The 26,294-nt window shown below is 36.6% G+C and overlaps 2 protein-coding genes across 2 annotated transcripts in view; one reads left to right on the top strand and one right to left on the bottom strand.

Annotated features, from left to right (window-relative positions):
* CIP2A (cellular inhibitor of PP2A) overlaps window positions 1-24,712 on the bottom strand; it is a 34,704-nt gene extending 9,992 nt beyond the window's left edge. The window contains exons 1-13 of the mRNA XM_039244989.1: window positions 24,552-24,712; window positions 18,190-18,337; window positions 16,411-16,523; window positions 15,476-15,570; window positions 14,869-14,965; window positions 13,840-13,962; window positions 13,547-13,692; window positions 9,315-9,390; window positions 7,951-8,169; window positions 6,285-6,444; window positions 4,329-4,470; window positions 3,112-3,211; window positions 1,484-1,602 (exon numbers count right to left, since the gene is read on the bottom strand). Coding sequence (XP_039100920.1) covers window positions 1,484-1,602; window positions 3,112-3,211; window positions 4,329-4,470; window positions 6,285-6,444; window positions 7,951-8,169; window positions 9,315-9,390; window positions 13,547-13,692; window positions 13,840-13,962; window positions 14,869-14,965; window positions 15,476-15,570; window positions 16,411-16,523; window positions 18,190-18,337; window positions 24,552-24,653 — 1,640 coding nt within the window. The 5' untranslated portion in view covers window positions 24,654-24,712. The remainder of the gene's footprint in view (window positions 1-1,483; window positions 1,603-3,111; window positions 3,212-4,328; window positions 4,471-6,284; window positions 6,445-7,950; window positions 8,170-9,314; window positions 9,391-13,546; window positions 13,693-13,839; window positions 13,963-14,868; window positions 14,966-15,475; window positions 15,571-16,410; window positions 16,524-18,189; window positions 18,338-24,551) is intronic.
* A 354-nt stretch (window positions 24,713-25,066) lies between these two features.
* DZIP3 (DAZ interacting zinc finger protein 3) overlaps window positions 25,067-26,294 on the top strand; it is an 89,102-nt gene continuing 87,874 nt past the window's right edge. The window contains exon 1 of the mRNA XM_039244988.1: window positions 25,067-25,160. The gene's annotated coding sequence lies outside the window, so the exon portion shown is untranslated. The remainder of the gene's footprint in view (window positions 25,161-26,294) is intronic.

Genomic DNA, 26,294 nt, shown 5'->3' with positions numbered 1-26,294 from the left:
AGCTTAATAGTTACAACTACCCAATCCTGATGCTATAGCACGAATGTAGACACAGAAAATACAGACAGTGTGAAAATGAATGGGTATGCTCTTGTTCCAACAGGACTTTATTTACAGCCTGCCCGCTGGCTAGAGTTTTCAGACTCCTGGCATGCAGGAATGTCTTACCTACTTAGCAACTTGCTTCAGTTTATTCAAACCACTTTTGCAAATTCATTTATATAAGCCATTTAAATATTTTTTTAAGTTTATTTATTTTTCAGAGAGAGAAAGTGAGTGAGGAGGGGAAAGGCAGAAAGAGGGAAAGAGAGAGAATCCTAAGCAGGCTCTGCACTGACAGTGCAGATGTGGGGCTTGAACTTTTGCAAATTCATTTATATAAGCCATTTAAATATTTTTTTAAGTTTATTTATTTTTCAGAGAGAGAAAGTGAGTGAGGAGGGGAGAGGCAGAAAGAGGGAAAGAGAGAGAATCCTAAGCAGGCTCTGCACTGACAGTGCAGACGTGGGGCTTGAACTAATTTACCGGGAGATCACAACCTGAGCTGAGAACAAAAGTCAGAGGCTTAACTGACTGACCCACCAAGGCGTCCCAAGCCACCTACATTTTTTTAAATTCAAATAGAACCCAACTGGACATTTGGTTAGAGAGAGCCCCAAAATCTTAATTTTTTTTCAAACATAATAGCAAATATTCTCTTAATGTCTGAAATTAATGAGTATAGTGGACAATTCTGCCAGGCCACTATCTATTCCATTTTCTGAAAAAAGCACAGAATTTTTCTTTAGGAACACTCCCACCGCACCCAACCTAACTTTCAGTCCACATAGTTCTTATAGCTGAGCTCCTGGTATCTGTAAATGACCTAGATCTGGTCAATGAGATGCTTAGAAGTATCATTTAAACAACTGGGAAAGGAAAGTTCTTTGTCTCCTTTTGTTTTGTTTTTGTTGGTTGTTTTTCAGTCCTAAAAGCTATGTTCTTTATTAAGTGTTTAATCCTTGAGAGCAGATTCTCCTCATATCCTCTAGCAGTCCTGTGGTTCCCTACATCCTTTAAGCTGAGGAAGTTTTTCCTCATATCTAACTTAAATGTCTTTTCCACTTTTTTTTTTTTTTTTTTTTTTGAGTATAGCTGACAAAGGGAAAGCTTGGTCTAGCTTGTAACTAAACTGATAGGCTGTAAAGCATGGTTCAGAAGCTACTACTATGTTAACAGAACAGCTGAGAGACAGAGGCATAGTGCCTGGATAACATTTAACCACCTGAAGCTAGCTTCCCCCTTCCTCCCCGTCCCCCCCAGTATATACCTGGTCTTTTCAGTTACTGGAATCAAGTTTTCTTTTAATCACTTGAAAAATTACTGCTGTTACAATGTCTTTAATTCACAGATTTTCTGATCTATATGTATTGAGGACTACTAAGGAAACACAGCAGGATACCCGAGAGCCATGAGGGATATACCGCAGATGACGACAACTCACACTAAAGCAGGAAAATCTGGTAGCGGAGCAGCTTCCAACAATATTCCCAGTCCAGACTGTACTTGTTCTCTATTATCTGATGTTAACGCAAAAGCCAAGGGAGTAATCAGGCGTGGATCCTAAGTAAATCAGAAACCAGAAAACAAGAGGCAGAAAGAATAATGTCAGGTTTTTTAGAACAAGGTGAGTAAATAGAGCTAAATCATAAAATAATTCTAGGCAAATTCTGAATGGTTTCCACCCTATGTTTGAACAAATCTATTAGCCTTTACCTTGTTATAGTTATCTACACGGTCAATATGAACAGTAGCTTTAAAAAAATCTGGCAAAACTTTTGAATGGTTTTGTTGTGCCTATGAAAATCATATCTTCACTATTTGGATGAATTTGAAATACCATCCACAACTGACTGATGTTTTGAATTCTTGTTTTGTTTTTCTAGCTACCCTTAAAAAAATCTGGCTATAAGAAAAAATAGCTAATCATTTCCAATTAAAGTCAAAAGTAAGAATAAAATTCAAATTAACTAAAAAAATTCTAATTTAGTAACTGAAATAATTATACTTAAAGCATAAGTCTTTCATGTCAGTAAATATTTTTCATTAATACTGTAACCCCAAATAATTTATTCTGAAAAACATCTCCTAAGGACATAAAATCCTGATTGATTCAACTTTTAAGTTGTTAACAGAGAAAAATACTAAAACAGGAATCCTTTATAATTATCCACATTTTGCTATGTTGAGTGTCTTGTAAGTACTCAAATATAATTGAATGTCACAGAACCACGTTAAGAGCTGGGTTATCTCCATAACCCTCATGGTAACCCTCCATTAACTGCTCCCATGGAGAGGGATCATTATTTTCATTCTGTAGTTAAGAAAATTAGAGTTCAGAGAAGTGAAATAACTTGCTCAAGTCTGCACTGACTAATAAACGGTCAACATCGGAACTCCATCTCTTAAGCATTATGCTCCCAGAGTGTACAAGGGACACCTGCGTAAGGTTTCAGTTTTAGCTTCTACCCCAGCTATACAGGCACCAGAGCCATCTTTGTTAAATCATTATAGTAACTTAACTCACACAAGTCAGTCTGGTTTTGTAGCTATCGAGGTAAACAGAGCTCTTATTCAGCTACTACTATCATCAAAATTTGTGAGTTAGCTATTTTCTGCACACCCTCTCTCATCCTATTATCACTCACAATCAAGTCTTTTCCTTCCATATGTGTCCCTTACCCTTTTAATATCCTACCTCATCAACCTAAACCCAAACCAAAAACTTTAAAACAAATACTACCCCTCCCTACCCCCTTCACTGCAATACTAGTAGAAATAAACAAAGAAACCTGAAGTAGGACACAAGAAAGGAAAAAGGCTGAGGAAGCACTACTATCATGAACAGCCTGTAGATTAGAATCAGGAGCATTTATGTTCAATTCCTGCAAATCTATGTAAAATCACCATATACTGACAATATTATAGCTACTTAAGACAACTAACAATTGTCTTCTAATGGCCAATTCAGAGAGAAACATTTTCTAAAGATTAAGAATATTAAAACAAAATCACACATGAGGAACCATTTATGCATGAATAAACTTCAATATTTGAAGAGTTTAAACTCACCTGCAGGATTTTGTAGAAGCTTACTTCCATGCCAGGAACCAGCGGTTTAAGCTTGTTCATCAAATCAAGAGTTTTCAAAACTACATCAGCAGCAAGTTTACTTTAAAAACAAGTGATAAGTGATATTTAAATTAGATAACTAAAAAACTGCTTAGAACTTTATTTCTGTCATAATTCTAAGAAAATTCTGAAAAACTAACACTTTTGTTTCTAAACCTTAGGAAGATGAAATATTTTATTTATTTGATTTGAGAGAGAGAAAGAATCCCAAGGAGGCTCTGCGTGCTGAGCCTGACATAGGCTTGAACTCATGAATTGCAAGATCATAACTTGGGCTGAAATAAAATAACCGACTGAACCATGTAGGTGTACAAAAGTATTGTTTCTCTGGGGAAGTAAAAATACAATAGAGACCAACATCCTTATATCCCAAGTCCCAAAAAACAAATTGGCATTAATAGTCTAAGTTTAGATAGTGCTTGTTTTTCTCATCTCAAATACCAGCGTGCTTCAAATTTCTGCTCCAAATTACTAGCAGCACTGGAAACATGACCTATTTAATTCTTAGCTTTGTCACTGGAATATCAACAATAAAGGACAACCTTAAGGGATGTAGAATACCTAATATTTACCAATATACTAAACCATGTTTTCAGCCTTGTACCACAAAGGAGTATAAATAAATAAAAAAGGGTAATCCTTGTTCTTGAGGATCACAAATTATTGGCAATTGTGACATTAATGGAAACTGAAACAAATCTGTGTGTGGCTTTTAGCAGGTCCTCACTGACGATCTGTTAATGGACTTTAATTCATGTGGGAGGAGGGGGATAAAATTAACTCATCTCATCACTATCAGTGAAAATCCACCTTTAGCCGAAAGTCCTGAGATGCCAGCGAAGAGAACAATCTTTGTTAGTATGAAAACTTCAGTAGTAACTGATTTCCTCATAATAAAGAAATGACTCTCTTTTCGTGCTTTTTGGCTAAAATGAAATGAAGATTACTACTGAGGCAATGTCAAAAAAACCCTCCCAAATAGGAGAATAAAAGACCCTTAGATAATAACAATAAATCAGAACACAAAATGAACAACGAAAAACAAATCACATGTTAAAATTATCCTTTCTTCAGAAGCATGTAAACTATGAACTTAATGAATGTTTTTAAAATTATAAAAAAACTTTAGTTGTGCCATTTGGATCTCATATACTCACCACAATTCAGAATCTGCTACCTTTGTTCCAAACCCTAGATCAATCTTGCCATATGTAAATTGTTGTTCTATCAGAGTGGTACATTTGACAGTAGTCAGACTTTTTGCAACATGCATTTTTAAAGTATCATCTCCACACAGAGGTAAGTTTTGTTAAGGCATACAAACAGAAAATTCTCAACAAGCCCCTTATATTTGTATAGTACTTTATAGTATTTAGAAGGATTTCATACCAATTATCTTGTCACTGCACTTCCATACAATTATTGTTACATTAGCTCAGTGGCAGATGAGGAAACTAGAACTCAGAGCATTTAAGTGACTGTTAAGTGGGAAGAGATGAGACGAAGACCAAAAATCTGTTACTCTGTCGGATGTTACTATTTTGTTAGCAGGTTATCACCAAAGGTTCGATATTTGCTGAACCAAGGGAAGTTATTTTTTCCTAATTTGTAAACGATAAGTTAATATGAATATCTATCATTAAAAAGGGGTCAGCTTTGACTCAGAAAACCTCAATTTTGAGGTCTGCATATTTTACAGCTCTAAGATCAAACAAAATAATCAGGTGTCTCTGCAGTAGTGGTTTTCAACCTTGGCTGCATGTTAGAATCACCTGGGCCATTTGTACAGTCAATCACAACCCCCCTCCCCCCAAGGTTTCACATTACTCCAATTACATTAGAATTGCTGGAAGTAAGGTTCAGGTGTATCTTTAAAACATTCTCCAGATAATTCTAACATACAGCCAGGGCTGGGAATTACTGCTATAAAGGAAAATTAAGCAGCAGCAGCTTAGAGAAGAGAGTAAACAGATGTGGAATTTGCTCTAGGGCAGGACAAAGTTGAGCAAATTCTTGTTGCTATGAGATATAAAAAAACCTGACCAGGGATAATATAGAAGATATGGTTGAGACATAATAGCTCCTTACTGATAATAAAAAAGTATTAATGAAATATGTTAAAAATGGAACTTGGGCTTCATATGGACTTAGGAAAAGAAAACAGCACAAGGAAAGACCTAAGAAAAACGCACTCAATACAAAAGTTAGTGACATTCACTGAACTCAAGGTTTTCTTTTTTAGAAATGAATTTGTCTTGACATTTATCTTGTGTGTGTGTGTGTGTGTGTGTGTGTGGTGTGTATGTGTGTGAAAAACCAAACCTTGATAAAACAACTTTAATTCTGACCTAACAGTGCCAGGTGCAATGTCTGGGACAGACTCTGGGTACAATGCTGTGTGGTGACCACTCACTCACACACAGCTCTGAGAAGGCCCTCGAGCGGGACTTACCTTCCGGGGGCTCAGCCAAGGCGGGGAACAACATTTGTTGTTTTTTTTTTTATAAAAAGTGTGATGTCATCTTTACTAAAACATTTCTAGAGATATTAATTTTAGGTAAAAATTATAATACAAGCTAAAATACTAATGACTCTACCATTCACTGCTACCAAAGGTCATACCACAAATCACCAGGGACAGCAATTAGCACTAGAGTAAAAGAGAGGTTCTATTACTATATCTCCTAATCTCAAATTATGATAAAAATGTCCTAATCAAGTTTAAAAAGTATTCTATGGGAGGGGGGGATGGGCATGGAGGAGGGCACTTTGGGGATGAGCACTGAGTGTTATGTGGAAACTAATTTGACAATAAACTATTTGTAAAAAAAAAATAAATAAATAAATAAAATAAAAAATCATTATTAACACTTAAAAAAAAAGTATTCTAAAAACATTACTTAGTTTGAAAGCTTTACAAAGAAAAGTAAGGAAAAAAGTCTGGACAATTTTTTTCACACTCCTTATTGAGGATTAGTTCTATAGTTTTAAACTTCAATAATTCTGAATAGATGTGAGAAGTGACAAAATTACAAATAAAGACAAAAATCCAGTAAATGTGATTCTAGAAAATAATGAGCTGTTAGTTTCCATGTTTTAACAGTAAAGGATATTTAACAAAACTTCAGTGGCCTTGACCATCCTTTCACACTTTTTTCTTAACAGAGCTTCATTTAGGTTTTGTTCTGTGAACTGAAGTTGATCAAGGACTGTAGGCAGCAGAAGAGTCACGAATCGGTCAGCTGAAGAACAGTTAGCAGTATCTACAACATCCTGGAGAATTAACCACCACCGATTATTAAAAATCAAAATAAAGATGGAATAAAGAACACAGAACTAGTCATCACTGAGCTGCAACACTCTCATCAAAGTTCTTATAATTACTTCAATAGTTAGTTGACCTGGTCTCCTACTTAAAATCTACCCTTTTATCTGGTTTTGATGGCTATGTTGACTTTTTTCTTAACTGGAACAATAAGGTTTGGGGTTATTCAAATGCAAACAAGACTTAAAAAAAGAATTTTTTTTTAATGTTTATTCTTGAGAGAGAGAAGGAGTGGGGAAGGGACAGAGGGAGAGAGAGAGAATCCAAAGCAGGCTCCAGGCTTTGAGCTGTTAGCATAAAGCCCAACAAGTGGCTTGAACCCACAAACCATGAGATCATGACCTGAGCTGAAGTTGGATGCTTAACTGACTGAGCCACCCAGGTGCCCTTCAACTGCAAACAAGACTTTTAATTGGACTGTATCTGTGATTTGAAAACAAGTATCCTAAATGTGCCAAGTGAAGTTACATAATTAAATGACTGGTGTTAATACTTTACAATCACAATTCCCATCAAGGGTCTTGAAAGGTTTTTTTTTTTTAATTTATTTCTGAGAGAGACAGAGAAAGAGAGAGAGAGAGACAGCATGAGCAGGGGAGGGTCAGAGAGAGAGGGAGATACAGAATCTGAAACAGGCTCCAGACTCTGAGAAAGCTGTCAGCACAGACCCCAATGCAGGGCTCGAACCCATGAACCATGAGATCATGACCTGAGTCGAAGACGGACGCTTAATGGAATGAGCCACTCAGGTGCCCCTTGAAAGGTTTTTTTAACTGCTAAAACTAATAGTCATGACAACATAAAACTGAGAGAAAAATTTGTGCATAATCTTTATAAAATATATTTAATCACTCATATACGTTTTTGTTTGCACCTAGGATCCAGTCATGAGGGGAAACACTCCAGGAAGATACTGTGGTAGGCAGAATGGGTATAAAAACAGGGAAACCAGTAAAGAATGCTAGATGACCTAAATAGTAGAAACTACCAGAATGTAACAGCCTCTATGGAAAGAATTTTTGTCTGTATCCTAAGTGCCTCACATTGTTTGGCATGTTCCACTCCATCTGAGTGACTGAATCCAATGTTCCTATATCAATCCCCTCAAAGGATAATAAAGATGGCTGACAGTATCTATGGAGACAGAGAAGCAGAATGTGACTACTGCAAGAAATATAGTCACACAACAAAAAACCATACAAGTCTCAGCTACTACCTTTACTTACTACACAGAAAGGAGTACGTATAAGCCATTCAGTGCAAAGAAAGAAAACACTAATGTTCCTGACTTTAACCCCCAAAAAGGAAATATAGTAGGTGAATGGTAGTTTGTTAATTGAAAAGTTTTCCTAAAGTGTATAAACAATTTGACATTTACTGTGAACATCTTTGAAAGTAAACTATTCATTGAAAATCATAAAACTGAAGAGGCAATTTGGCTATCATTATATTACCTCAAATATTTCCTTGAACAACTCCAATGCTAAAATAGAACAGTTTTCTGATCCTTCCAGAGGTTGGCTTGACCAGCGAAGTAGAGCCACAGTAGGTTCTAAACATTTAGAACGGCTTCCCAGAATGGTGTTGCCAGATGGAGACTGCTCAAATATCATCTGAGTGAGCACGTGGCGCAGCTGAGTCACTGAACAGAAGGCAAGAAGTAATTCCAAAACCTGTGCAATATAAAGTCTTCGTTAAATGTCAAGTTCATTGGGCTGTACTGCACAAAGCAACCAAATGATGAAGCTGAAAATGACACAAAGTTTTAAAGAAAATATTCTAAAACAAAAATTAAAGACAGCTTCTAATTTTTCTTAGTATTCTTTCTTTTTGTCTTTGGTGCAAAGGGGTGATTTTATTAAAGCATGGGGACATGTGCATAAACAGGGAAGGGGCAGAGGGAGACTAGAGAGAATCCTAAGCAGGCTCCACACTGGTTCATTACCTGAACCAAAATCTAGAATCAGACACAACTGACTGAGCACCTGAGCACCCTGAAATGACCACACTTTTAAGACATCACTGTATCAATCAGGAGACCATATGCTATGGTTTGGTTTGACACTGTAGTGTGTTCCAGTCCATCCTTATGACAGTATTCCACTGTTTGAAGTTTTGCAGCTTTACATTAAGTCTTAATATCTGGTAGTATTAGAAATCTTCCAACTTTATTCACTTTTTCCAGGATTTCCAGTAATTTCAGAGTAGAGATCTTGCATGTGTTTTGTTAGATTTATCCCCTAAGCATCTGACATTTTAAAAAATCAGAAGATGGGAGCACCTGGGTGGCTCAACCAGTTAAGTGTCTCTTGATTTCGGTTCAGGTGGTGATCTGTTTGTGAGATGAAGCCCCATGTCAAGATCTGCACTGACAGCATGGAGCCTCCTTGGGATTCTCTCTCTCCTGCTCTCTGCCCCTCCCTGGCTCATGCACATGTGCCTTCACAAAATAAACATTAAAAAAAAACCAGAAAATAGAATATGCAGTTTTAAAAATGATACTATTTACTGTTTTGTACATGTTTTTTGATGAGCTTATGGATGGATATCTCTCTCTTGGCTATGCAGTTTAAGAGTGGAATCACGGTGTCAGACGGTGAATGTACGTTCATTAGGCACTGTGAAACAATTTTCCAAGGGGATGGTACCAGCGAATGAAGACTGGAGGGTTCTAAGGTATTGGTAATGCTCTACTTTCTGACTTAGATAATGGTTATACGACTGTTCAGTTTGTAAAACTTCAGAGCTACGCACTTAAGATTTTTCTGTACATTACGGTTTTCAATAGTTTAAAACAAAACGTCATGTTTTTACACACCTTTGAAGAAGAATCAGGATCTTTTCCATTAAGAAGACCTAATACTTGATTGAGACATGAAGAAAAGTGCTCATACCTAAGTTTAAATAAAAATATACATCAATGTTTAAATATGAAACTGATAAAAATGATATATATGCAAGACAAATATAAAATATAACTGATTTCTTTCATCTATTTATTTTGAGCTTTTAATACAGAACAATCTTTGCAAAATTTATACTTAAAACTTGAAACATATTCCACCAGTACGATACACATAAATTGGCTTTTACTGAACAGTAAAAAAAAATTCATGTTCAATAAATAAATCATTACTGTTATTTATTGAACAAAAAAAAAGATTGATGTGCAATAAATAAATCATTTCAGCATTTCAGCATCTCAACTTCCTTTAATAGCTGTGTTCAGTTTGTAAAAATTCAAAGAACATAGGGGACTTAGGTGGCTCACTTGGTTAAACATCTGATTCTTGATTTCAGGGCTATGAGTTCAACCCTTGTGCTGGGCTCGTGCTTGCTGTGAAGCCTACTTAAAAATAAATTCAAAGAACAGGAATATTCTAAGAAATTAGGCAGTTATTTATTTATAAGGTGCATAAAACTGCCGGACATTATATCAGGCTCTGCAGATACAGAGGTAAGGTGCAGGGCCTTGTGTTAGAGAACTCTAAGAGATACTAGACGTACCACCCACATATGCTATGTGAATGTGCATCCAATATTTGGGAGAACGATGCTCTGTCAGATAGCAATGGTTTATAACTGCTGCAAACAGTTCAATTAGTCCTTCACAAAGGTTCTGTGACTGTGTTCAGTTTGTAAAACTTTAGAGCTGCACACTTGAGATTTTTCTGCACATTACAGTTTTCAAAAGTTTAAATATTCAAAAGAATAAAGGCAGATGGAACATAGTATTATGTAAGGTAAAATGCAACATTATAATGGAGAAATGTATAGGATGCTGGGAAGATGAGTATCAAACCATCCTTGGTGTTAGGCCAGATCAACTGAGGTTTCCCAGACTTGAGTCTCAAAAAACAAACAGGAATTAGATATGTACAGGGGAAAGTATTCCAGCCTTCCAGCAGAAGTACTTCAGAGGGAATAGCATATGGATACACAAAAGGCATTTCTAGCAAGTTGGGGATTCTATTTATCATTTGAAATGCTTAGACAAAAGTACCTAAGAAAAAGTAAAGAAACAGGAATAAGAGGTTGCCAAAGACCAAATTTTTGATGGCTATACTGAGGATTTGGATATTCGCCTTGAATGCAATGGGAGATCAGAGACGTTAACATTTTTTTAATGTTTATTTATTTTTGAGAGAGAGAGGGTGAGAGAGAGGGAGAGAAAGCGTGAGCAAGTTCAGGGAAGAGGTAGAGAGAGAGGGAGATACAGAATCTAAAGCAGGCTCCAGGCTCTGAGATTTCAGCACAGAGCTGGACGCGGGGCTTGAATTCACGAAGTGCGAGATCATGACCCGAGCCAAAGTTGGAGGTTTACCTGACTGAGCCACCTAGGTGCCCCCAAGATCACAGATTTTAAAGGGGACATATGGTTGAAGGAAAGTTGAATATTAGTAAAGGGAGGCAATGGAATGGGACACACTGAAGAGACAAAAGATACTGTTGAAAGAGAGGAGAGAATGAGATTTAATGCACAGAATAATGAGGTGTATTTATGAGTGAAATAGAATGACACTAAATAAGAACTGGTATAAACACAAGCAATTTGGTTCAGGAGCAAAACTTTGAAATAATTCCAATCAGATAGGATTCAGGTTGTTGTTGCTGTTTTTCTGTGAAACAAAGATAAGGTCATCTTCTGAGTGACAAGTATGAAGATGGGGCACCTGGGTGGCTCAGTCAGTTAAGCATCTGACTTCTGCTTAGGTCATGATCTCATAGTTTGTGAGTTAGAGCCCCGTGTGAGGCTTCGTGCTCATAGCTCAGAACCTGAAGCCTGCTTCAGATTCTATGTCTCACTCTCTGTCCCCTTCCCCTCTCTAACTCTGTCTCTCAAAAATAAATAAACATTAAAAAAAAAAAGGTCCATTGTAGGAAATGTAAAAGAAAGCTGGGAATAAATATGAGAAGTCCTGTCCAGATATAGTGAATATACAGGATACAAACTCATGAAGTAGGATTTCCTCAAGTGTTGATTAGGAACCCAGCCATTAAATTAGACTTTGGAAGAGATTCAGGAATATTTTGCTAAATGGTAAAGTAAGTGAACAAGACAACACAATTAAATACGAGTTCCTTTTTCCAGAGGTGATTCTGGGGTTCTAGACTAGACAGAAAGTAGATAATGGAACTGAGAGATTTATAGAAGAAGAGATTAAGCAACCACTTACCAATGCTAAAGCAGATTACTTTCTGCAGAGACCTTCCTTCTGTTTACTTAGAAGTTGTTAAATAAGCACTATGTGATGGCCAGAATGGGTATACAAGGAGAACTCTTAGAACAGATAAAGAAAGGAAACATAAGGAAGGGCACTCTGGACGAACATTTTCTCATCCACCTATACTTAAAAAAAAAAAAAAAAATGAAATGCTAATATGAATGCTTCTTGGTTCTGAAAAACATCAGTTAACCATATGGATAGTAGTCAACCTTGCCCTAGTGGTTAGCTTTATTTTTTTAATTTAAACATTTTTATTTATTTTTGAGAGAGAAAGAGACAGAGTGAGAGTAGAGGAGAGGCAGAGAGAGAAGGAGACACAGAAGCCAAAATAAGCTCCCTCAGCCAGATGCGGGGCTTGAACTCATGAACCATGAGATCATGACCTGAGCCAAAGTTGGACACTTAACCAACTGAGTCACCCAGGCGACCCAGCTTTTGTTTTTTAACTTCTAGATTCTATGCTCCTTAAAGCTAGGGACTATGTCTTGTACAATTTGTGGATTCTACGTTCCTCAGATTAGAGACTGTGTTTTCAAATCCCTGCCTCTGCTAACAACCCCTCCTCCCCCAATACTTCATCATAGGAGGGGCTGTGATGTTTTCTCATTTGTGAAGGACTAACTGAAAACTCTTTGAAGCAATTCCTACAACTTCCAGATACATGGCCACAAAGGAGCTAAGGCATTGGGAAAATTTAACTTAAAATATTAAAAGGCCAGGGTGCCTGGGTGGCTCAGTTAGTTAAGCAACTGACTCTGGATTTTGGCTCAGGTTGTGATCTCACAGTCATGTGATCCAGCCCTGCTCTGGACTCTGCACTGATAGCGTGGAGACTGCTTGAGACTCTCTCTGACTCACCTGGCTTGTGTACATGCACATGCTCTCACTCTCTTCTCTCTCTCAAAAATAAATAGATAAGGGGCACCTGGGTGGCTCAGTCAGTTGAGTGTCGGACTTCAGCTCAGGTCATGATCTCACAGTTCATGAGATCCCTGAGCCCCGCGTCAGGCTCTGTGCTGACAGCTTGGAGCCTGGAGTCTATCTTCAGATTCTGTGTCTCCCTCTCTCTCTGATCCTCCCCTGCTCACGCTCTCTCTCTCTCTCTCAAAAATAAATAAAACATTCAAAAAAAATTTTTTTAAAAAAGACACAACAGAGGCACACAATAAAGAAAATGTTATACATTTTTATGCATAAAAGAAAAAACGGACAAATATACTGACATGAATGTTCTTATGATGACATTGTCTTTCAAAGAATTGTAATGTTCAAGATTTAAAACTGGTGTTGGTAAAGATCAAGATGTGTACATTCTATTTTTTAAAAATGTTTTAATGTTTTATTTCTGAGGGGGGAGGGGGAGAGAGAGAGAGAGAGAGAGAGAGAGAGAAGGGGAGGGTCAGAGAGAGAAGATACAAAATCTGAAGCAGGCTCCAGGCTCTGAGCTAGCTGTCAGCACAGAGTCCAATGCAAGGCTCGAACCCACAAACTGTGACATCATGACCTGAGCCGAAGTCAGACGCTTAACCAACTGAGCCACCCAGGCATCCCAAGATGTGTACGTTTTAGAGAATGAGACAACCTTATTCACCTAAGAAACACACAAAGCACCTGCCCTGTTCTTACACTTTTACATTTCAGGCCCAAAAAGCAAAACGAATGGGAATAAAGCACATCAAAACATTTCAATTTAGTCCCTTGTTCATTAGAAGAATCCAAGTTCACTAAATCTAAAAAGGCAGTTTTATTAATCACAAACATGTTGGTTGAAAAGAAAAAAAAGAAATACCAATAAGTCTTAAAATATGTCAGAAAGCCATACCTGGTAAGATAATCAGCAATTTTGGGATTCTTAAGGAGATCTATTAATAGATCAACTGAATACTTCCTAGTAAGTGTGCCATCACCGTTTATGAGAATATTAAATATTAGCTGAAAAGTCTGATGAATGTTTCGAGCATGGAACAGCTTAAAAACAAATTAGGAAAACAATATTATACAAAAAAATTTAAGTTGACACCATTCTAAAGCTTAACAAAGAGTCTCAATGACTTAAAATATCAGAGAATACAAACTTCAGAACTATTTCATAAATAATAATAAAATTATATTTACCTTTTCCCCAACCTCTTCATTTAATGTCAAACTGGATAATATTGAAAGTGCAAACACAACCACAGTTAAACTACTATGGGCCAGGAAACTTATAAGAGTTCGATAAAAAGATTTCACATTATTCTGAGAAAGAAAAACATTCAAAAATATATTAGAATAAAGAATTATTAGTTTTATATTTTGGTTTAAAAAGTATATCTTGAACAGAGTAGGTATTCTTTTCTTAAACATCATTATCAAACTTAAGAGATCACTCAAAAAGTGAGATAGCACATTTTCCACATTGCTTATAGTAATAAAAACAGGTACAATGTCAGTGGAAAGCAGAGTCCCATGTTTAGATATGGGACTATGAGGAAACGTTTACCTTTCCCAAACACTTCCATGGCTCAAGATAACCTTCCATCTCCAAAGCACCTCCAGTACATGAACAAATGAGATACTGTGTAATTTAAATTAACAATAGTAAACAGGTAATACTGAATACCGCACACCAGGGAATCTGTTCACAACTACCTTAAAGAATCAAAGAACCTTCTTGATTAACATATTTCTAACAGTGGTTCTGTTAACCTCATTTGTGCGCCTTCAGTTATCACACGAGCTGGTGATTACTGCCAGTCATTTATTCATGGATCTTTCTAGCGGAGTTGCCACTGATTTTGTGCAAATAGAAGACTGAGGTAAATGGGATTGCCAGTGATGTGTGTCCTTTCTATTAGCACAAAATAATTTAGCATTTTTTTTTTTATTATTTAATACAAGAAATAGTGGGATGCTAAGGAGAAGGAAAACTTTTAGTACTCAACAGTTTTATTAATACTTATCATCTTAAATACAACATGTGCAAAGGGTGGGATACTTCAAGTTAATTATGTGTCAATCTGATCGTTCCTTAACTTTAATGAGTCAGCTGGATGAGGCATGAGAATTCTTGTTAATTTTTTTAATGAAACAATGGATACAATTTTATTTAAGTATAGAACCCACCACAAACAAGAAAGAATCATTTTACCCAAAATGTCTTACCAAAGTCTTTATGTATGTTTGAACAGAAAGATTGTGTCGACAAAGATTTGCCAATAATCCTAGACAAGGCATTGTTAACTCATCTTCAGGAGACTGACTGTTGTTTTAAGGAAAATAATAAAAGATAAAAGCATTAAGTTCATCCTAAATTACTCTATTTTACAGTAATTTACATTTAAAGTCCTTTTTATATGCAAAAACAATTAACATGAACACAGCCAAGCTTTGAATAGCATGGGCATTTATTTTGTGTTTTGAAACTAAATGATCTTATTTATTTGTAGTAGAGAAATATGGAAATAACAGAATGACCATGTGCTATGTCATCAGTATATTCTCCTATCAAGATTACATATAAGCATACAATTTTCAGTGTTGATAGTTTTCTGTACAAATCAATTCATTTTATAAATTTTTGTTATGAAGATTAAAGCTGACTTTATACTATCTGATCCCTGAAACCATCTAAAAGAAGTAAACAAGAATCAGAGTCTCACTCAACTTAAAAAGCTGGTAAAAATTATCTAAGAAAAATTGAACTATTACACATTTTAGTTTGAAAATAAATCAACATGTTATTTGGTTACATGTTTGGTTGTATACTCACATGTGATCTATCAGGAATGTAATTAACTCATCTATATTGGCACCAGAATGGAAAATTTTGACGTTATATGTTAACCTTTGTAGAAGTTGAATGCACTGAGAATAAAAAAAAGTAATAAACATAAAAACATTGCATATGGACTCCTAAGCATTTCTGAGCATGACACCATTTTAGGAAGCAGAGTTTAATGCAAGAACTTTCAATTTCTTAAATGGTTCTTTTTTATTTTTAAATACAAAGTAGTGAGACTCCTAAGAATTTTAGGGTTCGTCTCCTGATTCCATACATTTCCACACAATCTATTTCAACCTGAGCATCTTGTCATCAACCTGGTTCACTTAACCACCTTAAACATATATGCAGTCTGAAAAATATACATATTCCATCAATTCTAAGATAAATATTTTTACATTTTTACCACTTTTAAAACTGCATTTCAGTGTAATTGGTAATGTTTTCCTTTCTTGCAACTGATGGCACTTTAGGTTCAATAAACATTATCTATATGAGAACTTCGAGTCTATGCTATTTAAAACTAAATCTATAGCTTCAATTTTTTGTTGAATGTTTCCTCAACAGACTGAGACTAGATGCTAACTCAATTTGCAATTTTAGTACAAGTAGCTTACATCTCAAAATGTTGACATCTGTGTTTATAAGTCTGTCAAAGCAATTATAACGTAGATTTGTTTCTCTTCAAAATAATGCTAGATGTGGATAAGCTTCCCTCCTCTAGAAACTTTTAAATTAGTAGTACATGTATGATCAACCAGCTCTTAAATATATTAATGGGGAGAGTGGGGCCTATTCATGCAGTATTATGCCAGCATAAACACTATAAGCTAGCAATTTACAATAGTTACTGTCAATTTTGATCAGCAAATAAGGAAGGAAAAAGAAGAATTAGGTGAAAAGTACTGTATGGGTGGACATACCTGCAGAAACACTGAATCACCATGGCAAGTGCTGCCCCGACAGACCATTCCTGCCAGCACGCTGTTCAGGTTGTATGTGTTCTGAAGACAGTCTCTGGTTTCATTATCTATAGCTGTAAGTTAAGATGAAATGGCATCAAATATTTTTATACATGGTTTTCACGAAAACAGAGAAATTAAGTTCATTTCATATTAGTTACTTGTTGAGTATGATATCGCTATTTTACTTATAATTACTTTCCAATTTAGAAGTTTAATCAAAGAAATAGTATGAGCTGGAAAAGGGAAGGTAGTATAAGCTTTTCCTTTTCTGTCAATAAACAAATGATTTTTCTGTGTGGACTAAATTAATTTAAGGGAAAAAACTTGCTTTACACATTTGCAGAAGTTTTGTAGTTAAAAGATTATCATCTCAATTTTTCTGTAATTTAAAACTGCCGTATTAACTAAAAAATAAAACCTAGAAAATAAAATTACTATCACCTTAAAAATTTCTAATATATTTAGATGTTGAAAATGACTGCCATTATCACACAAAAGGTTGGTGTATATCAAATTAGCATAGCTTTCCTAGAAAGTAACTTAGTAATGACTATCAAATTGAAAATGACCCGAAAAGTCTGAAAATTAATTCAACAGAAATATACTAATATTTGAGCAAAAATCCATAAAATGTTCATTGCACTACTGATTCTGATAGCAAAAGCTTGAAAAAAAGAGCATACATGAGTACCTACCATTAGGCACATAATTGAATAAATTATAGTACTCCACAGTATGGTACAAGGCAGTTGTTAGATACCAACGTGGAAAGATGGCTAAGATATGTAAGTGAAAAAAAAAATTGATGTTCTGCAATGCCATTTTTTAAAAAACAAAACTATTTGTTATAGCACAGAAAAAATCTAGAAAGACACCTATCAAACGGTTAAGAATGTTATCCACCAAAGTGGAAATGATGAGGAGGGTTGGTGATGACGAATAAAGACTGATTGTGTTTTACTCTGTACCTGTGCTAACTTGAAAGACACTGGGTCAGAGCAGCTATTTAAATTTAGGTTAACTGAAATTAAAGATTTAGTTCTTTAGTGTACTACTCACACTACAAATGTTCAATAGCCCTTTGTGGCTAAATGGCTAGTATAATGAACAACATACCTAGAGAATATTTTTATCATCACAGAAGGTTCTACTGGACATGTTGGTCTATGCTATTTTTGGATCACTGGGATTTTTTTTTTAAAGAAAAAACATGGATTAATTTTATAATCACATTCAGAATTATCTCCCCTCTACTCTTAAGCACACATTAAGAAAAAAAGTATCCATTAAATGAAAATTTAAAAACTAAAGACAGAAAAAAGTAGAAAAAACAACACCTGCATTTTTCCCTTAGCTCTGAGTTCAGTGAAGTCTATCAAAAAAGAATGATTTTTTTTTATCAGTAGCTATGATTTTCTGAGCGCTGTATTTAGGCAAGGCATTATGTGCATGTGTGTGTGTGTTTAATTCAAAAGTAGGCCAGCATTCTCCAAGGACATTCTTTTCTATAGACCACTGAACCTTTGATATGCTTCAGATCCTTTGTTCTAATCATTTTAAGAATGGAATATTCTCTTCACAAGGGATCCATAATGCAAAAAAAGTTCTGAAGGGTCTTGCAATGAAGAAATCTTTTGAATGAGAATCATTCTCCAAAAGATACTATAATTAAATCTACCTTTTAAAAAATATTAAATTCAACCTCTTCTAAAAACTGAATAAAAGAAGCTACAGTACCTAGTTGAGACAGCAAGCTGATGATACTTAACACCAGTGGTGCACTGATGCTTGGGTCTTCAAGTAGCTCCACAAGGCAACTCAAGCATTCACTTGGTAATATTTGATTTGGGGTAAACAACCGTGTGAGCTTCTGCCCAGAAATTACCTACAAAATAGTCATTAAAATGTGTTAGTTAAGATTTGGCAATTTGCACCTCTTCTCCATTTGAAACAAGGACTCAGCTCTTCCAAAGTGCCACTGACCTGCTTTTTCCGAATTTAGAAAAGTCCTAAGTGCTGTTTCCCCTGCCTAAAAAGTACCTATCCTTTCTCACTAGCTAATATAATCATTTGGATCTGAGTTTTAATCCATTCCCGCCTGAAGCTAACCCTGTTCCACCAACCAGGTTAGGTTTGCTTATTACACTATCCTGTAGTACATTATAATTTTATTTCACAAGCTGGCAAACTTTGACAACCTAGCAATATTTATCCTTACTATGCAGAACACTATTAAGGCATAGGGTTTAAATCAACACTCTACTACCGATATATTTATTGAGTAAATAAGTTCCAGTGTATACAGTCCACCTATTTTTGAGGGAGGCAATGCAAAGTGAAAACTAGCTAAATCCATAGGCTTACCTATGGGATTAACTATGTGATCACTCCTTTTGTTTCCTTCAAAGACAGTTGGTGAGCCCAGAAATTAGAGATAATAAAAAAGGAAGTTAAAAAAATTATTTTAGTGGCATCCTGGTGGCTCAGTTAAGCATTTGACTTTGGCTCAGGTCATGATCTCATGGTTCATGAGTTCAAGCCCCGCATCAGGCTCTGTGCTAATAGCTCAGTGCTGGGAGCCTGCTTCAGATCCTGTGTCCCCCCTCCTCTCTCTCTGCCCCTTCCCCACTTGCTCACTCACTTTCTCCCTCTCTCTCAAAAAAAACCTTTTTTTAAAAAAATTATTTTAAGTAGTCAGGTCAGGCACAGACAAATCTTATTTTTGGTTATTCAACTTTTTTACTCCCCTCTTGAAACTCTATAAACCACCCTTTCCTTTCCCCCATGAAAAGGTGAAGCTGAGATTGAAGGAGTTGTCAGCCATGTGTTTTCAAAATGCTTTTTGAATGTTATTGAAAGCTTACCTTTTCTATAAAGATAAATACCTTCTCTAGAAAGATGGAAAAAGTTACCTTAGAATTAGATAAAATCTGTTTTCTTAAAGGTCTAAACAGGCTGTTTTAGCATTCCTCTAATCTTTCCTTTCTGTATCTCTTTTATTTCCTCACCCAGATGTCAGTTTTTCTTCTAAAGCTTTGCTGATAAGAAAGATTCAGAATATTTATTCCCAAGAGTTTTGTTTTTTTTTTTTGCTGTTTATTTTATTTATTTGTTTTGAGGGAGAGATGGCACATAAGTGGGAGAGGGACAGAGAGAGAGAGAGGGAGAGAGAATCCCAAGCAGGTTCCCCAGTCAGTGCAGAGCCCAATGCAGGACTCAAACCCCCACATGAACTCGTGAGATCATGACCTGAAATGAGGTTGGATGCTTAACTGACTAAGCCACCCAGGTGTCCCCGAAGAGCATGTATTTTAACATTAAAGAAAATAAAACTGATCCACAAATTCAGCAAAGTGGCAGGATATAAAATCAATGCACAGAAATCAGTTGCATTCCTCTACACTAACAATGAAGCAACAGAAAGAGAAATCAAGGAATTGATCCCATTTACAATTGCACCAAAAACCACAGAATACCTAGGAATAAGCATAATCAAAGAGGTGAAAAATCTATACACTGAAAACTATAGAAAGCTGATGAAGGAAACTGAAGAAGACACACACAAAAAAATGGAAAAATATTCCATGCTCCTGGATAGGAAGAATATTGTAAAAATGTCAATACTACCTGGAGCAATCTGCATATTCAATGCAATCTCTATCAAAATAACACTAGGATTCTTCACAGAGCTAGAACAAACAATCCTAAAATTTGTATGGAACCAGAAAAGACCCTGAATAGCCAAATCAATCTTGAAAAAGAAAACCAAAGCAGGAAGCATCACAATCCCAGACTTCGAGCTGTCTTACAAAGCTGTAATCATCACAGCAGTTTGATATTGGCACAAGAACAGACAGATCGATGGAACAGAATAGACAACCCAAAAATGGACCCACAAACGTATGGTCAACTCATCTTTGACAAAGCAGGAAAGAACATTCAATGGAACAAAGACAGTCTCTTCAGCAAGTGGTGCTAGAAAAACTGGACAGTGACATGTACAAAAATGAACCTGGATCATTTTCTTACACCATACAAAAAAAAAAAACCTCAAAATGGATGAAAGACCTAAACGTAAGACAGGAAGCCAACAAAATCCTCCAGGAAAAAGCAGGCAAAAACCTCTCTGATAATGGCCACAGCAACTTCTTACCCAACACATATCCAGAAGCAAGGGAAACAAAAGCAAAAATGAACTATTGGGACCTCATCAAGATAAAAAGCTTCTGCACAGTGAAGAAAACAATCAGCAAAACTAAAAATCAATTGATAATAGGAGAAGGTATTTGCAAACGACATATCAGATAAAGGGTTGGTATCTAAAATCTATAAAGAACTTATCAAACTTAACACCCAGAAAACAAACAATTCAGTGGAGAAATGGGCTAGACATGAAAAGACACTGCTCCAAAGAAGACATCCAAATGACTAACAGACACGAAACGATGGTCAACATTACTGATCATCAGGGAAAAACAAATCAAAACCACAATGAGATACCACCTCACACCCGTCAGAATGGCTAAAATCAATAACTCAGGCAACAACAGATACTGGCAAGTATGCGGATAAAGAGGATCTTTTTTGCACAGCTGATGGGAATGCAAACTGGTATGGCCTCTCTGGAAAGCAGTATGGAAAGTCCTCAAAAAATTTAAATATAGAATGATCCAGCAATTGCACTACTAGGTGTTTATCCAAGGGATACAGGTGTGCTGTTTCAAAGGGACACATGCACCCCATTTTATAGCAGCACTAGCAACAATAGCCAAAGTGTGGAAAGAGCTCAAATGTCCATCGATGGATGAATGGATAAAGAAGATGTGGTATAATATATATATATACAATGGAGTATTACTCAGCAATCAAAAAGAATGAAATCTTACCATTTGCAACTATGTGGATGGAACTAGAGAGTATCATGCTAAGCGAAATTAGTCAGAGAAAGACAAATATGAGGACTTAAAGATACAAAACACATGAATATAAGGGAAGATGAATATAAACCCTCCAGAGGGTTACTGGAGGGATTGTGGGAGGGGGGATGGGCTAAATGAGTAAGGGGTGTTAAGGAATCTACTCTTGAAAACATTGTTGCACTATATGCTAACTTGGATGTAAATTTTAAAAATTGATAAAAAAACACCACATTATAAATAAATAGATAATGGTTAAAATAAAAAAAATAAATAAAACCTCAATACTTAAAAAAATAAAGTAAAAAAACCCAAAAAACAAAAAAACCCCAGAAAAACATTAATGTAAATCTAAAAAGACAAAAAATAGGTCTTTTGATAGATATTTGGGGGTAAGGAATCTTCTGATTGCCCTTTTGCCTACTTATAAAGCTAGCCCTTTAGAAGATTAAGGCATTTTCTGCTTTAAAAACAATTTCCTGGGGTGCCTGGGTGGTTCAGTCAGTTAAGCGTCGGACTTCGGCTCAGGTCATCATCTCATTGTTGGTGGGTTCAAGTCCCATGTAGGGCTCTGTGCTGATAGCTAGCTCAGAGCCTGGAGCCTGTCTCCGGATTCTGTGTCTCCCTCTGTTTCTGACCCTTCTCTGCTAGCGCTCTCTCTGACTCCCAAAAATAAATAAAAAACAAAACAAAAACAAACAAACAATTTCCCTCAGGACCTGTATTTCAACAACATAAGTACTCCACAAATAATAGTTATTTATTACAAGGTAAAAAGTAAAAAAACACTTTACAAATTTTCTTTCTTACTTGGATGTTTTAATGCAAATAGATTTTAGTAATAACTAATATTTTAGCACCTATTTTGGCCTAAGCATTGTTCTATGTATGTATGTTAATTCTTTTCATCTTCATAAGAACTCTGTTAGGTGCTGTTTTGCAGATGAGTAAACTGAAGCTTACACCAAGACAGCAGCATAACTAAAATTCACTGTTCCTGAATCCATGCTCATAATCATTATGTAACATCAGTGCTATAAAAAACCACCAAAAGTGAGATCAGCCCAGCTCTGCCAATCATAAAGAAACTCAAACTTCAGATCCTGCATGGGGCTACAAAGAAAAAAATATAGCAGAAGTGCAGCAAAATAGAATTAATCATCTCCTTTCACATGATAGCCATTTCTTTGTATCCTCAGATGTTGCTTTCACGAAGTATGCACAAAGATATTCACCATTAATATCATCCACCAAAATGGTTAAAATTTAAACATCTGAAAACACCCAGGATCTATGTGGATGAGTGATAGCAAATTTCACATATTGCTGGTGGGTGGGTAAAAATGGTGTAACCTGTGGAAAATTGCTTGGCAGTGTCAACGAAAACTGAACAAAGACCCACTAAAAGACCTAACAATTCTACTCCTAGGTATCTCAATGAGTGCATATATCTCAAAAAAATATGAAAGTGTTTATAACATACTTACTCCGAATTCCACCCAGAACTGGAAATAACCCAATTGCCCATCACCAGAATGTAAGTAAATTGTGGTCCACTTATGCAGTGGAATTCTATACGGCAATAAAAAAGAATGAAGTACTGGCACAGGTGCAACATGTCTAGATATCACAGATTTGTAGAGTAGAAGACGCCAGACACAAAAGTACATATTGTAGGAGTCCACTTATCTGAACCTCCGAGAAGGGACCACCAAAAAACCTTATAGGGGACTGGAAATGTTCTGTATCATGAAACAGGTGGTACCTACTTGCCTATACGCGTATGATAAAAACTCAAGCTCTTCATTTAAGATTAGTGCACATTATGCACTGTACATGTTATCTCTTTAAATGGCAGAAGAGTTTTCAGTAAAACTCTTAAAAGTTCAGGAATGCAGTATCAAGCAGTTTCTAAGCCTCAAATTTCTTTTAGTCTCTCAATTCACTATAACATGGCTCTCATATTCAAAGCATATGTTTCTGATTACTATTTAAAATGATGTATTCCTACTTCTTAACACTGCTTACTCTGTGGTTTCTACAGCCCACTAGCACACTGTTCTATTCTAATTGAGGCTCAAAGCCTTAGCATTTAACAGCTAACACTATTAATTTTGCAGGGATTTGTTGAGGTAATGAGTGGAAAAAGAAAATGTACTTAGGAGATGGGCACCTGAACTCCTAAGAAGGAACATCAGTGAAGCTGGAGGAAACAAAGGCACATTTAATGCATTCCAGTATCACAACAGTATCATGCAGATTGATGTTGCTGTGCTATTCACAATAGTCTTTTCTCTCCAGTAGTAATTTACTAATCTTTGTAATTTAGCCTTTATCTCATAGAGTTAATATAGCTAATAGAACATATTTTAAAATTATGTTCAGTTCTATGTTAACAGAAGCTGTGACTGAGAGAATTAAAATAAGCTTTGGCTTTTTTAACTGAGGTTATTGTTAGTTGTAATTTCCTGAACGTCCAAGAAATGACAGATTAAAAGCCTAAAAACAAACAGGAATGCAAAAAGCTGTCAATAAGTGATCTAGCCACAAATTGGTGGCAGCTAATAGAAAAAGTGAAAGCCTTTTATCAATTTAGGTTTGAAAAACTGTGAATATATTTTGTTAAAAAAATTATGATTACTCGGAAATTGCTTTTTATCCCAAGAGAAGTTTTGAAATGTATACATTTTTCAAATTCGAGTTCAACATGAGTTACAAGAGAAGTAGTAAGCAACTGGTTCAGATTGTAAACTGCCGAAGGGACAAGGAATAAAACAAGTTTTAACCATCACCTTCACCCTTGAGAATTGCTGTGTATTCTGTAAGAGTTCTGTTACGATGGAAAAACCAAAGCAGCTGAGGAAAGGAAAGATACAGCTCTGAACTTTCTCCTCTACCAATCCCCCAAAGAGCCTAAATCCCCCAACGTTTCGTCCCATCCTCCCTCTTCCTAAGACTTTGAGTATGTCTCTCTTCCCTCTAGCTGCAGCCAGCCGAACGCCGATGGACTCGGGCGGGGTAAAATGAGTGGGAAGTCAAAGCTGCCACTCGCTTTCCTTACTGATACAAAAAGACAACTGAGGTAGCGAAGGGCAGATCTGCGGCCACTACACCCCGGCCACACCGTGAACTAAGGGTTTCTACAGAGAAGCCTATTGAGTCTCCCATCCGTGAGCCCCTCACCTCCAAGTGCCGCAAAAGCTGGGTGGCATTCGCCTCCGATTTAACGGCTTTATACTGAGTGATGGTCAGGAGCAAAGACTTCAAGCAGGCGGTGGAGTCCATTGACACTCGCCACAACCCTACCTGGGGCCACTACCACCCGGCCGGCTCCGGCCTCCAACTTTCGCGGCGCTTTTTTTGACTTTTCAGCCCCACCCCCTAAGTCCCGATGCTTCCGGTTCCGGCAGAGTTCCGGAAGTCCCTAGGTACCCTGGGGAACCGTTGTCAATGAAGAGAAAGGAGACGCGGGAAGGGTCGAGCGGGTCTGTGGGTTCTCTTTGGGGGTTGGGAGTTGTCCTTCCAGAACTCCTTTCCCACTCCCCCAACCCACCGTCGCTTAGATGAGAAGCCGCGAGCTTTCAACTCCGAGATCCCGTGGAGACGATAAATCTCGCGAGATATGCGATTGCGGCTCAACTTGCAAAGGGGCGGTTAGGCGCAAAGGGGTCGGCGTCTGTCAGAGCTCTTAATTTTCCTTTGCTTCTTCGGCCTTCATAATAGATGGCCGGTTTTTCTTTGTGCATGAACCTCTGCCTGAGAAATGGTCGCTTCTCCCTAAGTCTAGACACGGTGAGGAGCTCTGAGGAGAATCTTGGCCTCTAGATTTTGAGGGGGCCTGGGACGGACCTCTTTAAATATTTTTCCTGCGTCCACCCGTTCTACCCAGAAATGTTCGTTTCTCAGAGTAAGCCTATGGTTTTGGGGATTCTTTGGCAAAGTAGTCATGCCGTTAAGGTAGTAGTCAAAGTTATTTAAGAAAGCTAGCTCCTGGTGACTTCTGGGCCAGGTATTGCTGCGGAGAGTGTTCTCAGTAGCGTCAGTTTTTGTAAGTGAAGGTGTCTATTTTTATCTGGCGTGATCAATTGCTTTCTAAGTCTCGGTGTCTTCTATGAAAATGGCACTGTCGTTTTGCGTTTTTTGTAAGATATAATATCGTGCATGTGTCTATAATGAAATGAGTTGCTGGTTCTGGAGCTTTTTTTGCTTGAAGTATGCTAATGTTGAATTAAGCTTTAAAAACCCGTTTGGAGACAATTGGAAGAGCAAGGCGCATGTCATTTTAATTAAATCATTCGTCATTAATCATGTTTTATCAATTCAAAAAAAGTATTTTTTTACATTACTGCATTTTAAAAAAGGATTTCTTTCTATATTAGAAGTTTTTAATTAAATCTGAAAGCTTACATTAATCTAGCCAATAGAGACAGGTAAAAAATAATTGGGTAATTAATGTATATATACATTCATTCATTCTTTGAACAGTTAGTGATTGTGTAACATGGGCTAGAGGTCTCGAGAACAAAGAGGATGAAGTATCCCCTGCTGGGAAGCAACTGTCTAATTGGGAAAACATACTAAATAGTATGTATGGAATTCATGTAAGTTAGAGGCACGATGCAGTTATGTTGACAAGTGAAGCCGGGCTGTATGTTTACAAACTCTGGTTCCACCTTTTACTATGTGACCATAAGGCAAATTCTCTCTGCTTCACTTTCTTAGATAAAATCCAGCTAACAGTAGTATCTGTTTAACAAGTTCAGGAAATAATTCAGTAAATCATTGAGAGCTTACAGTGTAGCAGGTGCTTGTCTAAGCACTAGAGATTTAGTGAATAAAACCTACCTTATGGAAATTACAGTCTGATAGGAAATAAACGGTTTATAAGAGAAGTGAGATGGGGAAAAAATTAGCAGAATTATTCTT

Source organism: Hyaena hyaena, unplaced genomic scaffold (genome assembly GCF_003009895.1).
Source record: "Hyaena hyaena isolate Hyena2069 unplaced genomic scaffold, ASM300989v1 scaffold_251, whole genome shotgun sequence".
Taxonomy (NCBI): Eukaryota; Metazoa; Chordata; class Mammalia; order Carnivora; family Hyaenidae; genus Hyaena; species Hyaena hyaena.
The sequence above is the reverse complement of the archived record's forward strand: the minus strand, read 5'-3'. Positions and strand labels throughout refer to the sequence as shown.